The 18,115-nt window shown below is 42.2% G+C and overlaps 1 protein-coding gene across 4 annotated transcripts in view; it reads right to left on the bottom strand.

Annotated features, from left to right (window-relative positions):
* Positions 1-18,115, bottom strand: part of GALNT7 (polypeptide N-acetylgalactosaminyltransferase 7) — a 135,986-nt gene that overhangs the window by 21,669 nt on the left and 96,202 nt on the right. For 3 of the 4 annotated variants that reach the window (XR_015169374.1, XM_086414651.1, XM_086414650.1), the window contains exons 3-4: positions 4,811-4,977; positions 195-325 (exon numbers count right to left, since the gene is read on the bottom strand). The exons of the other annotated variant lie outside the window; for it this stretch is intronic. Coding sequence is in view for 2 of the 3 variants with exons in the window: in XM_086414651.1 (XP_086270777.1) it covers positions 195-325; positions 4,811-4,977 (298 nt within the window). In the remaining variant the exon portion in view is untranslated. The remainder of the gene's footprint in view (positions 1-194; positions 326-4,810; positions 4,978-18,115) is intronic. 4 annotated transcript variants of the gene reach the window in all.

The raw sequence follows: 18,115 nt of genomic DNA, 5'->3' as shown, positions 1-18,115 counted from the left end.
ATCATCTATCACGTACAATTTTAAACTAGATGCTAAGATAAGCTGGCCATAGTGTCGATTTTGATATTTAAGTTGTCTGGTTAAGTTAGCATTTTCATTTCAATTTTAAAAAATTAAAATGGTACCTAAAAATGTACATGATCTTTTAGTTACAAAATCCAAAACAGACACAAAAGATATTGAATGTTTCCTACCTGTCCAAGTTTGGCCTTCTGGGCACCGATACTTCGTGCCTGAATTAAACCTTCTCTTCTCTCATTTCGAAATACCTTGACTAGGCCATTCCACAGTTTAATATAGTCATCCAGTTTTTCTTTTAAGTGTTCTATGAATAAAAAACTCAGTCAATATTATACATTATATTTGTGGTTACAAACCAGTTAAGCTATCATTTTTCTCAAGAAACAAGGATAGGCAACAGGTCAGTAATTTTACACAGAAGCATGCTCAATGTTAACATATAGAGAAGCAAGGTGAAGTGTATTATTAAAGTTAAAATTCTGAGCTTAATACACCTATGGAGAACTATTAATAGCCTGAGAATGATCAAAACTCTCTCTAAACATACAGAACAAATAAACTCTCTCTATGCCAACTGACATGAAAACTTAAAACAATTCAAATGTTAATATCCTATGTAGAAGCTTTCAGGCACAATAGTTCTTTGGCTTTTGGCAGAAGCAATGGTTCAGGATTTCTGAAGATGCACTGTCTATGGATAACATTACATAGCCTCTTGGAATCCACACAGGGTATAGGTTAACATTTGTTTCTGAGCCATCCTCCCCCTACAATCAGTGATGAGAGGAGTAGTCTTGATGTGATGATCAATATAGTACCCATCAAGCTGGCAAATAACAATAATAAAAAAATCCCATCTTCTCTGTAGTTTAAGCATCAACACGTGTGTGCATGTGTGTGCACTAAGTCGCTTCAGTCATGTCTGACTCTGCAACCCTATAAACTGGAGCCCACCAGGCTCCTCTCTCCATGAGATTTTCCAGGCAAGAATACTGGAGTGGGTTGCCATTCCCTTCTCCAGGGGACCTTCTGGACCCAGAGATTGACCTGTGTCTCTCACGTCTCCTGCATTAGCCAACAGGTTCTTTACCACGAGCGCCACCTGGGAAGCCCCCAACAAGTGTGTATGTGTAAACATTTATTTATAAGTATTTATTTATATATTATAAACATGTGTTTATATTTATGAATATTTATAAATTTATAAATAAATATTTACACATTTATCTAATAAATACACATATCATTTACATATGTATGGATGTGTATATGGGCTTCCCTGGTGGCTCTATAGTAAAGAATCCACCTGCAGTGCAGGAGACACAGGAGACACGGGTTCAATCCCTGGGTGGGGAAGATCCCCTCGAGAAGGAAATGGCTACCCACCCTTGTATTTTTGCTTGGAGAATTCCACGGACAGAGGAGCCTGACTGGCTACAGACCATAAAGTCACGAAGAGTTGGATACAACTGAAACGAAAGCAACTGAGCACGCACTCACACAAGTATGCATATGAAAAGAAAAGGGAAAGTCGCATCTGACTCTTTGTGACCCCATGGACTATACAACCCAAGGAATTTTCCAGGCCAGAATATGGGAGTGGGGAGCCTTTCCCTTCTCCAGAGGATCTTCCTAACCCAGGGATTGAACCCAGGTCTCTCCCATTGCAGATGGATTCTTTACCAGCTGAGCCAGAGAGAAGACCAAGAATACTGGAGTGGGTAGCCAATCCCTTCTCCAGGGTATCTTCCAGACCCAAGAATTGAACTGGGGTCTCCTGCATTGCAGGTGGATTCTTTACCAACTGAGCTATCAGGAAAGCCCTATATATTTACACACACACACACACACACATACACATACATACATATGTTTGTAATTTGGTAGAGAAAATTTGGGGTTACAAAAACAAGATACATTTGTTAAACTTTCAATCTTGGCTTTGGAGCTGCAACAGAACGGTTTTTGTTTGTATCGCTATGAGCCCATAAAACTGGTTCATCACAGCCACAACTAATTCCTGGATTCTTAAAGACGTTTCTTGAATCACAAACGTTCTTTTTAAGTTGTTTAAAATTTTAGCCCACTAATACAAAAAAAAGGCAAAAAACAGCTGTATTTAGTGATGAGCTAGTGGTTACTGGGCAAATCAAGCTGTACACTTAATACTTCACTCATTTTTAAGGAGCTTATAATTAGCAAGACACCCACACATGCGTATTCAAAACTGAGAAGAAAAAATTTTCCTTTCTCTATTTTGGCATCCAGTTTTAATGAGAATTATAAATAAAATTCTCATGCTGAGTTACTATTTTTCCCCAGAAAGTCTTGGTAATTTTCCCTTCAATAAAAGGTTTTTTTGTTTTGATTTGTTTTTAAAGCTCTTACTTTACCTTTTTTTTTTTTTTTAGTTCAATACAGCCGTAAGTTGGTTTTTTCCTAAAGCCCTTCTGGATTGCATTAGGTATTTTCACGTATGTTATCTAAATAAATCTAAAATAAATTATTATTGTCAGAAACCTGTTTCTGTTCTTTAAATCTATTTCTAGGTAAGATAACTTGGCCACCATAGGGTTTCACAGATGCCAACACAGAGGCGGAGGGATCCCAGTCCCAAATAGGAAACACCTCTCCTGGGGGGTGATCATCCTGCCCAGCTTGGGACCACTGCTGGGCCACGTGACTTGCTATAACCAATAAGAGGCACGAGGAAATGATGAGTAGTTGTGAGCAGAAGTGCTCTTCCAGCCTTCTTTGCTAAGCCCTGCAAAGATGCATGGTCTCTGCAGCCCTTTGCTGGAGGCACAGGTGGAGAGCGGTGTTCTTAGATTAAAGGCCCAAAACCCTCGCGTTTTGAGGACACTGTAACTTCCAGAAACTCGAGGCTTCTGAGCAGCCACCTCTTCTGTGTGGTTTTATATTAATTAGTTAAGTGTTTTGTCTTTCAGAGAAAAAAAATTATAACTCAAAGTTTTAATTAATGAATATACTGGGGAAAGAAAACAAACCTAGTTTTCAGTCAAGTCATGTTTACCAAATTTTGTATAATTTTACTGAGGCTAGGGCTGACAGATGTCAAGCTTGTTTTGAAATTGGGAGAAGTAATTAAAGACTTTCTGAACTTCTGTCCAAGGGTAGCCCCAACCAACGACTCTGCACTCTGAGTGAAGAAGATCCTATATATAATTGCCTTTTAAATGTGTTACAAAAGGCTGTCAGAGATTTGGAACAATAGAAGCACTGATCACACAAAAATTAAACTGGATAAAAAACTTAACCACAAAATTTTGTTCTTTCCTTGGGCCAAGCAAGAAAGCAAGATTTTAGAATGGGAAACATCTTATGATGTATCTTCACTTTTTTAAAGACTATGCTGAGCTTTTTAACTTGTATTAATAATGTAGTGGTTCTTAAAATCTGTACAAGCATGACATGGAATTTCTGTTATTTTTGTAGATTTAAGTTTTGCTAAATTTAAAACACTGTTGGCACCAACAATATCACTTAAAAACATATTATCAAATATTTATCCTGAGACAGGAATAGCATTCATAATGAAAATATTCCTACCATAGAAAATTGCAACCAAGATGTCTCAGCTAAAGGCATTTGATGACTGAAAAATTTAAAGTTATACATTCTCTCTGCTCTTTACTCTAAAATTATAAATTCTCTGCTGTGATTAGTTGAAGAAAGTGATTAGGTGTATAATGAGGAGGGGAAAAGGAAGTAAGTAGGTCATATTTCTATTTCTCTCCATGCTAATATAATGTGTGCAAGATCAAGATTCTGGTCATGTCTTTTCAAAAACAGCAGAGGTTTATAAACTTGGTTTAGAATTTGGAGAGTTCTATATTAAGTTTTGGAGGAAGCTTTTTTAAAGCCATTTTAAATGTTTTTTTTTTTCATGCTGATCATGTTCTGACTTCTTTTCTGACATCCTGGAGAAGACTCTTGAGAGTCCCTTGGACTGTAGCATTATCTATCTTTTGATATTTATGTCACTAAGAATATTTATTCAGCTTACAATAATGGATCTATTTGAAGAAAAAAAAATTAACTTAAAAGACCCCACCCCACTTAACTGGAAAATTATTGCTCAATCTCTCCCTTGTCAAGTGGAACCAAGACTAACTGATGCCACCATAGATGCATTAGCGCTCACTCCACAAGAAGAATAAAAAATAAAACACTGTTTCCAAATATCCTCAATCAAATATAGAACAAAGGAAGCTTTAGTAGATATTTTCTATTATAAACAAAATAGCCCATGGTTTCTGGTCAAATTCAATGTTTGCATCATCATTCAAATGCAAAATAAAGCTATTAAAATGTATATAGATCTCAGTATATAGATTTAGATAGGGCTTTAGGTGACATTACAACATACATGCCACTGCATTTTTTCAGTCATTTAATGAATTACCTTTACAATTAAATTTTTATAAAATCCAAGGCCCAAAGAATTGGTATAGTATAAGACTGTGATTAAATGTGCAGACTATAGATTGGGAGGCAGCTGTTAATCACTACCTGTCACCTCTGGCAAGTTACTTAACATGTCTTAGTTTCGAGTGCAAAATGAAAATGAACAATATCTCTCACAAGGATTACTGTCAGAACTAAAGAAACTAATTTACATACAATGTCTGGCACAGTGCCAACTTGTTGATTATAGATGCTATCAATAGATACCATTAATTTCTACACTATTTTGAAATTACATGTTTGCGACTGTTTATAATTTAAACTTACTTTATAGATTGAATGTCAATCCCTTAGCCATTACCTTTGTTACTGAAATCATCAATTAACACGATTTCTGCTAAGTATTTCCTTGGAGTCCTTTTAATTACACTGTGGACTGTTCTCATGAGGGTGGACCACCCTTCATTATGGAAGACAATGATGATGCTGGCTGTGAGCAGGTTTTCATCGTAATGCCAGTACTTGCATCTGCAAAAGGAACATTTCATCATGTTTATTCAGAGATAATCTGCAATGCTTGGTTCCAACTGACAATGACTATGTTTTCTGGTTGGATTAAATATTATTGACTTTAAGGTAAGTAAATGAAATTTGTTGTTCAGTCACTCAGTCCTGTCTGACTCTCTGAGACCCCCATGGACTGCAGCAAGCCAGGCTTCCCTGTCCTCCACTATCTCCTGGAGTTTGCTCAAACTCATGTCCATTGAATTGGTGATGCCATCCTACCACCTCACCCTCTGTCAATCCCTTCTCCGGCCTTCAATCTTTTCCAGCATCAGGGTCTTTTTCAATGAGTTGGCTCTTCACATCAGATGGCCAAAGTGAATGAAATATAACCTTTTATATTTTAACAGAAACCCACAGTAGAAGAGAGAAGCTGCTGTGAGATGAAGTTACTCATATTCAAGTTATTTCTTCACCAACCAGCACTTACTGTGACAAAGAGAACTTATTTGTGAATTTATGCTTCTTAGCTGGGGATGGTATTAAGGTTTGTTTTTCAGGTCTTCAAGCTCGGTTGTTTTCTGTTTTAAAACTCGAGCTTCTGGTGCAAGGGATTTATTTCACTTGCTGTGAATAAACCACTGTACTGCTGTGTTTGAAAGCCGTCCTGTTCTAATAGGGCTAAAGCATTCAGAAAAAAATTAAATGGGCTGAACTTCAGGATACAGGAAGCATTCCAAAATTAACTGCTGGATGAATAAACAAAGTTCTAATAGTGTTTAGAGTTATTAGATTGGCTAAAGGGGCTTTAACTATTTTACACAAAATTGCTTGAAACAACTGTAACGGGAAGAATGTTGCAGAAGCCTTTCTCTAATTGGAAGGAATCCCAAAACAGGGCCTGATAAAGACTCAGGGAACCAGGGGAGGTTCAGTGAATTTCACAGAACCATCACACACACACACACACACACACACACACACACACAGTCAACCCTCCATATCTGTGTGTTCTGCATCTGAAGAGTCAACCGTGAATCAAAAATACTAGGAAAAAATTCCAGAGAGTTCCAAAAAGCAAAACTTGAATTTGCCAGGGCATCTATTTAATAGTGCTTGCCTTATTTTTGTGTTTTGTTTAGTCCCTAAGTTGTGTCCAACTCTTTGTGACCCCATGGACTGTAGCACGCCAGGCTCCTCTGTCCATGGGATTCTTCAGGCAAGAGTGCTGGAGTAGGTTGCCATTTCTTTCTCCAGGGGATCTTCTGAACCCGGAGACTGAATCCATGTCTCATACTTGGCAGGAGAATTTTTTACCATTTAGTCACCTGGAAAGCCCTACATTGTGTTAGGTATTATAAATAATCAATTGAAAGTATATGGGAGAGTGTGTATAGGTTATGTGTCAAGGACTTGAGTATCCACAAACTTTGGTATTCAAAGGGGTCCTGGAACCTATCTGCTGGTGGATACCAAGGTACAATCACGCCCATACTATGCATATACAAGTGTATGTGTATAGATGTATATGTGTGTATGTACACACACGCATACACTTTTTCTCATTGGATATGGGAGAACAAGATAATAAGAATACAACAGGCAAATAAGAACAATTTGAGACCTGTTTTTTTTCTGCAGGAGTTAGTTTTCAAAACTAGCATCTGGTGCTTATTATCTTCCTCTGGATGAGTGGAAAGGAAAGAGGTTTTTTTAATTCCAAAGCTTTCCATGAAGTAATAAACAAGCTTATTCCCAAGGTTAAATTGAAAACCATAAAAGCGGTCTCGAACATTATCAGCTTGATAACCTACACCATCATTATCTAAAATAAGACCTGGCCCAATAGAGACACAAACAACTTTATCTCCAGGTGTTTGGGTCCCTTTCCAAACTCTCAGTTGTGTGTGCTCTTTGTTGCTGTCAGTCACTCAGTTGTGTCCAACTCTTTGTGACCCCACGGACTGCAGCACGCCAGGCTTCCCTGTCCTGCACCATCTCCTGTTCTTAAGAGGTTGTTTTTACAGAAATGCAGACTGAGTCTGGAATCCGTTTTTTTCTTACTTCTTACATCTGCATTTCCTTGTTGAAGGAGTCCTAAGTACATGGGATCTTCTGAGCTAGACAGTAGCTCAGCATGGAGGAGCACACGTGCTCTCTGCTCTCATGAAGCCCACGGTCCTACAGGATGGCGAGACATGAAAGAGAAGTCCGACTATGTCATTGGGGAAACCATGGTGCATTTGACAGGTGATCTCATTCAGTTTCAAGACAGGTGGCCAGGAAGGCGTCCTGGAGCCATGGGGTGAAGGGGAGACTAGAAGGATGATTTAAAAAGCACTGAGACCAAAGAAGTGGGGAGGAAAAGATAAAAGCACGGCAATGAATTGTGTGCACGTGATTCAGATAAAAAATGAGTAGATGGACGAGCTATGTCTTTGGAAGGTAGAATTAAAATCTGAAAAATAGTGAAGAAGAAAACTTACAAGGAAGGGCATTTTCAGTCGAATAGCAAATGCTAGCATATACTTATTATGTGTCAGACACTATCCCATGTGCTTTACTTTATTGACTTATTTAACCTCATAACAACCACTATGAGGTTAGTACTATTAATCTCCCCATTTTACAGATGAGATGACTGAGGCTCAGAGATGAACGGCTGCTTAATATCACTCAGAAAGCAATGAAGCCAGGACATAAATCTAGGCTGTCTTGGGTTTAACAGGAAATCTTGTTAAATGTAAAATAAAAGAAAAAAAAAATACTAGCTATACCTATCCATGAATGGTTAAGACGTGATTTAAGGTCTGAGAACTAATAATAACACTGAATATAATGTCAATACAAGGCACTCACTGAGCTTATTATGTGAGAGGAGCTCTCTCCTCTCCCCCTCTTCCCTGCCCTGTGCAGCCTGGAGATACCCCAGGAATGGACTGGGAGGGCAAGACACCCTTTGGCAAGTTAAAGCAGACTTTCCAAAGTTGGGAAGGGCCACATGCTCTTTCAGAATAACAAGTTAAAAAATACAGTAATGGCTGTACCAGTTTACATTCCCACAAACAGTGTTGGAGGGTTCCCTTCTCTCCACACCCTCACCAGAATTTGTTGTTTGTGGATTTTTCGATGAGAGCCTTTCTGACCAATGTGGTGATATCTCACCGTAGTTTTGATTTGCATTTCTCTATTGGTACAGCCACTATGGAGAATAGTATAGAGGTTCCTTAGAAAACTAAAAATAAAGCTATCATATGACCCTGCAATCCCATTCCTGGGCATGAAAGGTGAAAGTGAAACTCGCATAGTAGTAGCGAACTCTTTTCGACCCCATGGACTGTAGCCCACCAGGCTCCCCTGTCCATGGAATTCTCCAGGCCAGAATACTGGAGTGGGTAGCCGTTCCCTGCTTCAGGGAATCTTCCCAACTCAGGGATTGAACCCCAGGTCTCCCACATTACAGGCAGATTCTTTATCATCTGAGCCACCAGGGAAGCATATATACCCAGAGAAAGACATGGCCTGAAAATATACATGCACCCCAATGTTTATTGCAGCACTGTTTACAGTGGCCAAGACATGCAAACAGCCTAAATGTCCATCGACAGAGGAATGGATAAAGATGTGATGTGACGTGTGTGTGCGTGTATGAATATTAGTCAGCCATTAAAAAGAGGGAAATAAGGCCATTTGCAGGAACATGGATGGACCTAGGAGTGTCACACTGAATGAAGTCAGTCAGTCAGAGAAGGAGAATTATCATGTGACATCCCTTCTTTGTGGACTCAAAAGAAATGACACAAGTGAACTCACAAAATAGAAAGAGACTGACCGACTTAGAAAATGAACTCACGGTTGCCGGGGGGAAGGGACACTTAAGGACTTTGGGAAGGACACGCTATATTTAAAACAGATAACCAACAAAAACCTATTGCATAGCACCTGGAACTCTGCTCAGTGTTACGTGGCAGCCTGGATGGGAGTGGGGTTTGTGGGAGAATGGATACATGAACAGGTATGGCTGAGTCCCTTCACTGTCCACCTGAAACTATTACAACATTGTTAATTGGCATTAAAAGTAAATATACAAATAAAAAGCAATATGAAAGGTATAAAGATGTCCCAAGTGTGGGAAATAGAAAAGTGTGCACAAATATATTTTTCATCGCCATCCCCCCCACCGAAAAAACAAACAAAAAAATACATCGTGGAGGACTGCAGATCTTGAAAGATGTGATGAGTGTTTCTGGATAGAAACTAACCCGGGCAGGTATGTTTACTTTTGGATGGGAAGGGACAATGATCTCCCCTCAAAAAAAGAAAAAAAAAAAAACTATAAAAACAAACACTCTGATAAGAGATTCAGGCAATAATTTTCTTCCACTAGGCTTAAAAAAGCAGAACCAGATGGGAAAGATATTGATTTTGATTTATAGCAGATACTAGAACTGGTGAAAATATTTACATCATGGGAGGAAATTTGGAATTTGCTGATTTCTATGGCAAAAGATGACAGCTTGGGGAAACAAGCCAGATGAGGACTTTGAATGGGAGACAGAGAGGAGTTGAAAACATAGAGGGGATGAAGGAAGAGAGGAAGAGGATAGAATGAAGATGAGAGGGAGACCGTCGGGAGGGGACGTGCATTCCTACAGGACAGGGCGACAAGAGGTGGGAGAGAGTGAGTTGCCCGATTTCCCCATCTTCTCTCAACCATGTAAGGTGTGGAAATAACTCCAAAGATGTAAACTAGATTGTGTGGGAGCTCAGTTGCTCAGTCGTGTTCGGCTCTTTGTGACTGTGTACTGCAGCCCAGCAGGCTCCTCTGTCCATGGGATTCTCCGGGCAAGAGTACTGGGGCGGAGGGTCATTTCCTCTTCCAGTGGATCTCGCTGCATCTCCTGCATTCGCAGGCAGATTCTTCAGCACTAGCGCCACCTGGCGGCTCACACAGTAGAGGCTCTGTCTGCAATGTGGGAGACAACCTGGGTTCGACCCCTGGGTTGGGAAGATCCGCTCGAGAAGGAAATGGCAAGCCACTCCAGTATTCTTGCCTGGAGAATTCATGGACAGAGGAGCCTGGCAGGCTGCGGTCCGTGGGGTTGCAGAGTTGGACCCCACTGAGCGATTAACAGACAGTGCCACCTGGGAAGCCCTCATAAACTAGTTTACCTGCCAGTAACAACAACCCTCGGTATGTTTTTCCTATTTTCTTTGTCTTAAAAATTACACAAAGAACAATATTTTTTCAAGTATATCTCCTAAAGGCAAATACAAACAAAAATAAGTGAGATCTAATTAAACTTAAAAGCTTTGTGCGGCAAAGGAAACTATTGACATATCAAAAATATAACCTATTGAATAAGAGAAAATATCAGCAAATGATATGAGTGGTAAGGGATTTATATCCAATATATATAAACAGCTCATGTAACTCAATATCAAAAAAACAAACAATCCAACTAAAAAAATGGGCAGCAGAGCTGAATAGACGTTTTCCCAAAGAGGAAATGCAGATGATCAACCAGAGCATGAAAAGATGTATAATATCGCTAATCATCAGGGAAATGCAAATGAAAAGCACAAGGAGATATTATCTAACACCTGTGAGACAGAGGAGCCTGGCCGGCTACTATCCATGGGGTCACAGAGTCGGACACGACTGAAGCGACTTAGCACACCCAATGTTCACAGCAGCATTATTTACAATTGCCAAGATATGGAAATGACCTAACTATCCATAAACAGATGAATGGATAAAGAAGATGTGGGATAGATATATACATGTATATGTATTTACCCAGTGGAATACTACTCAGTCACAAAAAGAGTGAAATTTTGCCATATGCAGCAACATGGACGGACTTTATGCTAAGTGAAATAAGTCAGACAGAGAAAGACAAATACTTATGATATCACTTATATGTGGAATCTAAAAAAAATACATCAAATTAGTGGATATAACAAAAAAGAAGCAGACTCGCAGATACAGAGAACAAACTAGTGGTTCCCAGTGGCTGGGGGAGGGTCAATGACGGGAGAGTGGGAGGAGCTAACTACTGGGTCTAAGATAAACAGGCTCAAGGATGGATCGTACAACACGGGGATATTCTTACCAAATATTCTTACCAATATTTGGTAAGAACCATACGTGGAAAGTAGCCTCTAAAATTATATAAAACTCTTTTAAAAATGGAGAAAAAATTACAAAAGCAATACGGAATTTGTTGCACAATATCCAAACAAGAGAGACGTTTATAAAGTAAAGGTAAAAGTTCCCTCCTGCTCCTCTCCCCGGCTGTGTCAAATCTTACCTCCTAGAGGAAATCACTGTTACTAGTTGCGTTTATTTAGATTTCTTTATACTCACGCAGACATGCAAACATGTGTCTGTGTATATGTACAGATCTATTCAGATGCGTATGTACAAATTCTTCTTCCATGTGAGTATCTAATTCTTGGAAGCTATTGCATAACATTCCATAGTATGGCTGCTCTATCACCTACGTGACCTTCTCCTTACGGATGGACATTTCAGTTGGCTCTACGGTGACAGTGGTCATTCTTACATGTAAATCTCTATGCCCTTCCCTGGGAATCTTTTCTACAAAAGGCTCCAGACTGTAAGCTCAGTGAGGACAGGAACCTCATCTGTTTTGCTCACCCGCTTCTAACACAGAGCAGCTGCTCCATAAATATTTATCGGATTGCTTTGTGGATATATCTGAAATGCCTCTGGATGTGTTTTCTCCTCTGAGTAATGTCCACTCTCCACCCCACAGTGCTCCTATTTTGAGGCACTTTCAAGAATAAGTCAGTCCATATGGCAGGTGGGGGTGGGAAAGAACGGGGAGGCAGATGCTCCTCCAGGGGGAGGCTGAAAATCTGGAGGAAAGCAGGTGGCAGGACAGAATAAAAGCAGATGGATACTGGACAGAATAAAAGCAGATGACAACTCACTGACATATACACTGTTGTTACTATGCATAAAATAGATAACTAATGAGAACCTACTGTATAGCACATGAACTCTGCTCAATGCTCTGTGGTGACCTAGATGGGAAGGAAATCCAAGTAAGAGGGGATATATGTATAGGACTCACTGGAATAGACCATGATGCTGGGAAAGACTGAGGGCAAGAGGAGGAGGGGTGACAGAGGATGAGATGGTTGGATGGCGTCACCGACTCAACGGACATGAATCTGAGCAAACTCTGGGAGATAGTGAAGGACAGGGAAGCCTGGCATTCTGCAGTCCACGGGGTCGCAGAGTCAGACACGACTTAGCAAACTGAACAACAACAATATATACGTATAGCTGATCTGTTCTGCTGAACGGCAGAAACTAACACAACATTGTGAAGCAATTATGCTCCAATTAAAAAAAAAAAAAAAGCAGATGGCAGGAGGGGCTTGAGCCTAGCTTCTGTTTCTGAACTTTAGGGGAGAGGCCAGGCGGGGAGGCTGCAGTATAGGACAGAAATGATGCTGGGGATATTCAGGCAGCAGGGAGCTAGGTAGTCCCTTCCCACCTCCTGTTTGCAGTCTTCTAGCCTCTAGATGGAGCCAGAGAGCATAGATGTTTCCACCTGCTGTCAGCACAATTAAGATCCAGGGCTTCCAGGAGCCACCACGTAAGGGGTAAGAAGTGCAGGTAAGTGATGGGCTGTTGGACTCAAGCCAGGGCCTGGTCCTGGGGCTCAGAGGGTCCTTTGTACCCATGAGAGCCCAAGTGTAGATGAGTGAGCGCCCACAGTGGGGAAGCTTGAGGAGGGACACTGGGGCAGGCAGGTGAGGAAGTTTAGTACATCTGGGAGCCAGAAGTGGACGGCAGAGATGGAGGGTACAGGGGCCAATACCACTCGGACACGGTAACCTCCAATCGCTGGATGCTCCAGAAGAAAGGGCAACCCCTTGGGGCACAGGAGCAGCCGGAGGGGGTCTACACTGCAGGCTGTCAGGTCCTGTTCTGGGAGACCTTGCAGCCCCCACAGACTGAGTGACCTTTAATCACAAGCCTTCAGTTGCCCCCGTCAGCCCGAAGGCAGGCTCAGGACAAAGCTTAGCTCTTTGGGTGGCTCTGCTGACTTCCTGTTGGGAGAGGAAGCTGCTGGGCAGGGCGCACAGAGTCAGAGCCGGTGACGATGCAGAGCCTGGACCAGAAGACAGAGCTGGAAGAAGCAGCCTGTGCTGAAGTCACACTGTCTGTTCTGCAGCATCTCTCTCGCTTTACTGCCATAGAATCACGGTAAGTTTTAAGAAGGAGGACTGACAGAAATACGAGGCCATGCTGAAAAAGGAGCATTCTGTGATAGACTCGTGAGTGATTTCTCCTTTCTGGCACTCTATTTTCCAAGAGACCTTAATGGCCCTGTGGCGTCCAGGGCACCATGCTCCAGGGTGAGTTATCACAGACCTGCTCTGGCCACACATGCTCACGTTCAGATCACTGGTTTGCAGGGATTCAAGCTGCAGCGTTTTCTGTTTTTTAATTTATTTTATTGAAGTAGAGTTGATTTACAATGTTGTGTTAATGTCTACTGTACAGTAAAGTGATTCAGATTTATATGCATGTGTGCTAAGTCTCTCATTCATGTCTGACTCTTTGGGACCCTATGGCAAGTAGCCCGCCAGACCCTTCTGTCCATGGGACTCTACAGGCAAGAATACTGCAGTGGGTTGCTGTGCCCTCCTCTAGGGGACCTTCTCGACCCAGGAATTGAACCCGCATCTTGTGCGTTCCCTGAATTGCTGGTGGATTCTTTACTGCTGAGCCACCAGGGAATATGAAATATATCTTTTTCATATCCTTTTCCATTATGGTTTATCACAGGATATTCAATATAGTTCCCTGTGCTATACAGTAGGACTTTGTTTACCCTGTGGTGTTTTTCTTAAAGTAATTTTACAGAATATTTCCATGACAGCTCTGTGGGCCAGGTACTTGTATCAGAAGACAGAAATGAAGAATTTTCTTTCTTCCTTTTTTTTGGCCACTTCTGCATGACATATGGGATCTTAGTTCCCTGACCAGGGATTGATCCCGCACCCCTGAATTGGAAGCACAGAGTCTTAACTACTGGATTCCAGGGAAGTCCCCAGAATGAAGAATTTTCATAGTGACTTTTCTGTAACTTAAAAAGCCAAAAATAGATTTCATAACATAAAATGACATGCCTATTAGCAATTTTCTTCTGTTTTACACTGTCCCAGCTAGGTTTTTTTTTTTTTAAATATCTGTAGTTTCATAAAAAGCCTTTATGTATTTAGGCTTCATGAATAAATAATATCTAATTCAGCTGACTATGAAAAATCGGTTACAGCTGGAAGGTTGCTTGGCCAGCCTGAGATCTGAGCATCCTGCTGGTTTTGAAAGCTGCCTGCTTCCACTTTCACAATAGGGATTGCTGAACAGACCAAGTTCAGATGTGGGCCCCCTCTCCCAGGGATGTCTGGGGAAACAAGGAACACAGCTCTTCATTGGCTCCTCTATTCTCACCCCAATGTAAACTAGTCCCTTCTTGATAATATATTCTTTCTTTTCACTTGGCACATAAAATTGAAGCACGATAAACTATTTTGTATTTAATCATTTCCTGAAAACTCTACCTCTGTTGTCTTGAAGAGTTTTGTATCCCTCTCCTCAGTTATTAGAAACTCTAGGATGGTCTCGTTACTTTTCCTCAATGTTCTTATCAATCAGTCTTCCCTTGAAGATTAAAATTAAGACAGTACTACACTGCTATATTTAAAATGGATAATCAACAAGGACCTACTATATACAGCATGGGGAACTCTGCTCAGTGTCGTGTGGCAGCCTGGACAGGAGGGGAGTTTGGGGGGAAATGGATACAAGAATTAGTATACGTATGACTAAATATGTGGTCTTCTCCAGCACCACAATTTGAAAGCATCAATTCTTCAGTGCTCAGCCTTCTTTATGGTCCAACTCTCACATCCGTACATGACTACTGGAAAAATCATAGCTTTGACTGTATGAACCTTTGTTGACAAACTGATGTCTCTGCTTTTGAATACGCTCTCTAGGTTTGTCATAGCTTTCCTTCCGAGAAGCAAGCGTCTTTTGATTTCACGGCTGGGAGGCAAGAAACCAGAATGGTCAGAAGGCAGGGCTGATGGATGGCTGCAGCTCAGCACGCCTGTAACCTCCATCAGGTTCACGCTCCCAGTCAGTCCAATCTAAATTAAAAAGCACAGGCTGGCCACCTGTGCAAGCTTTTAAGACAAGTTCCCCAGTTCCAACCAGGCAGTTGCATCTCAACTTCGTTTTCTGGGGCTGAGAGTTGAGGGGCTCAGGTTTATCTCACGTCCAAGTGACGATGTATTGGAGGAAAGGGGGAAATTCTTAGCAGAGAAGAATGAGTTGGATCAGAAATTCTGTAGTTCATTGTGGCTCATTTCTAAGGCAGAAAGCTACAAAACACCACAGCTCTATGTATCTCCCATGACAAACAGCAAGACCATTACCTACAAAGAACCACGGCTCTATGTATCTCATGTAACAAACGGCAAGGCCTCCCGTGAGCTCTGGCTCTCTGAAAAGCCTGCTGCTGCTGCTGCTAAGTCGCTTCAGTCGTGTCCGACTCTGTGCGACCCCATAGATGGCAGCCCACCAGGCTCCCCCGTCCCTGAGATTCTCTAGGCAAGAACACTGGAGTGGGTTGCCATTTCCTTCTCCAATGCATGAAAGTGAAAAGTGAAAGGGAAGTCGCTCAGTCGTGTCCGACTCTTAGCGACCCCATGGACTGCAGCCTACCAGGCTCCTCTATCCATGGGATTTTCCAGGCAAGAGTATTGGAGTGGGGTGCCATTGCCTTCTCCGCTGAAAAGCCTATATCTGTCCTATTTCCATTTCCGCTACCCTCCTCCGGCAGGAAATGGCAACCCACTCCAGTACTCTTGCCTGGAAAATTCCATGAATGGAGGAGCCTGGTGGGCTACTGTCCATGGGGTTGCAAACAGTTGGACACGACTGAGCTACTTCACTTTCTTTCTTTCTTTCCTCTGGCAGGCAGTTTCCCAGCTTCCTGCAGGCAGTGGGGGACAGCTGTCCAGTCCTCACCCAGAACAGTTCAGTGGCCAGTGACCCTCAGACAGTCGGAGCGTGGCTGGAATTCCCATCTCCGAAGAGCCAGACGCTTCCTGAGGTTACATCGCCCTGGGGCTCTGCAGTGACCTGGGATGGTGCACACAAACCCTGGGGTGGAGACCATGCAGGACGCTCCGAGAACACCTGCATCTCTGCTGTGCTGTCCCACCACTGCTCTGGCTTATTTAGCATCCTGACAAGCCAAGCAAGGGTAAAGGGCGTGCTCTATGCTCAGAGGTGCTCTTGGGAAGACAAGGATCTCACAGGTGTCAGGTGCCAGAGTGACTCCACGGGGGCACTCTGTCCCTATGTGGAGGACACCAAGCGGGGGGCACCAGGGATCTCAGGTTTTGGGAGCACTGGCTGGTAGGCCTGCAGGGAGGAGGCCATGAAGATTCTTTCTTAAAGGAGCTGGGAAAAATTTGAGGGAGCTAAAATCCTAGCACCGTGGATCATGTTTGAGCCAAGTAAGTGGTAATTTCCTTCTTTAGTTCAGTCACTCAGTCGTGTCCGACTCTTTGTGACCCCATGAATCGCAGCACGCCAGGCCTCCCTGTCCATCACCAACTCCCAGAGTTCACTCAAACTCACGTCCATTGAGTTGGTGATGCCATCCAGCCATCTCATCCTCTGTCATCCCCTTCTCCTCCTGCTCCCAATCCCTCCCAGTGTCAGGGTCTTTTCCAATGAGTCAACTCTTTGCATGAGGTGGCCAGAGTACTGGAGTTTCAGCTTCAGCATGAGTCTTTCCAATGAAGACCCAGGACTGATCTCCTTTAGAATGGACTGGTTGGATCTCCTTGCAGTCCAAGGGACTCTCAAGAGTCTTCTCCAACACCACAGTTCAAAAGCATCAATTCTTCGGCCATCAGCTTTCTTCACAGTCCAACTCTCACATCCATACATGACTACTGGAAAAACCATAGCCTTGACTAGACAGACCTTTGTTGGCAAGGTAATGTCTCTGCTTTTCAATATGCTATCTAGGTTGGTCATAACTTACTTTCCAAGGAGTAAGTGTCCTTTAATTTCATGGCTGCAGTCACCATCTGCAGTGATTTTGGAGCCCCCCAAAATAAAGTCTGACACTGTTTCCACTGTTTCCCCATCTATTTGCCATGAAGCGATGGGACTGGATGCCATGATCTTAGTTTTCTGAATGTTGAGCTTTAAGCCAACTTTTTCACTCTCCTCTTTCACTTTAATCAAGAGGCTTTTTAGCTCCTCTTCACTTTCTGCCATAAGTGCCATTTTTCCTCTTAGTGACCGTGATCTCATTTCATCCCAGGCTTGGGAAATGCATTTCTACCAGGCTGTATGGTACATACATGGTCACACCTGAATATTCCTGTCGGGGCTGCACTAGAGTTACATGACTTGCTCAAAGTCACAGCTAGTGACAAGCCAAGATTTAGATGAGAATGCTTTGACTTGAAGATTATTTTCCCTAAACCATAGATTTACTAAGAAATACTCCCCAACATCAGGCTTCCCTGGTGGCTCAGATGGTAAAGACTCTGCCTCCAACATGGAAGACCTGGGTTCGATCTCCTGGTTGGGAAGATCCCCTGGGGGAGGGGATGGCAACCCACTCCAGTATTCTTGCTTGGGAAATCCCAAGGATAGAGGAGCCAGGCGGGCTACAGTCCATAGGGTCACGAAGAATTGGACATGACTGAGCAACTAACACACACACACACTCCCCAATATATGCTTAAAAACAAACAGGAAAATGAATTTCTATTTTCACTCAACGCCCAGGGGATACAGGGTGGTGAACAGACGGTGGCACTCAGTTGTGTGGATGAATTTCTGCCTGATTCCAGGGCCAAGGGCACCAAGTGTGTCCAGGCAAACTAAGAAAGCTGACTCTGTCACTGGGTAGCTGTCTTCAAATGATCTTTTTTTCTTGAAAAGGAAAACATGCTTGGACAGATGTGTCTACTTAATGATCTGAAATATCAAACCACAATTTAGGGGAAAAAAAATCTGGCAGGGAATTTTAGTACTGGACATATGTTCTTGTGCATTTCTCTAAAACTCCTTGGGAAA

This window comes from Bos grunniens, chromosome 8, assembly GCF_055505025.1.
Source record: "Bos grunniens cultivar Pamir isolate PY7600 chromosome 8, Bosgru_T2T1.0, whole genome shotgun sequence".
Classification (NCBI taxonomy): domain Eukaryota; kingdom Metazoa; phylum Chordata; class Mammalia; order Artiodactyla; family Bovidae; genus Bos; species Bos grunniens.
Note: the sequence above shows the minus strand (reverse complement) of the source record. Positions and strands in the feature narration are given on the sequence as shown.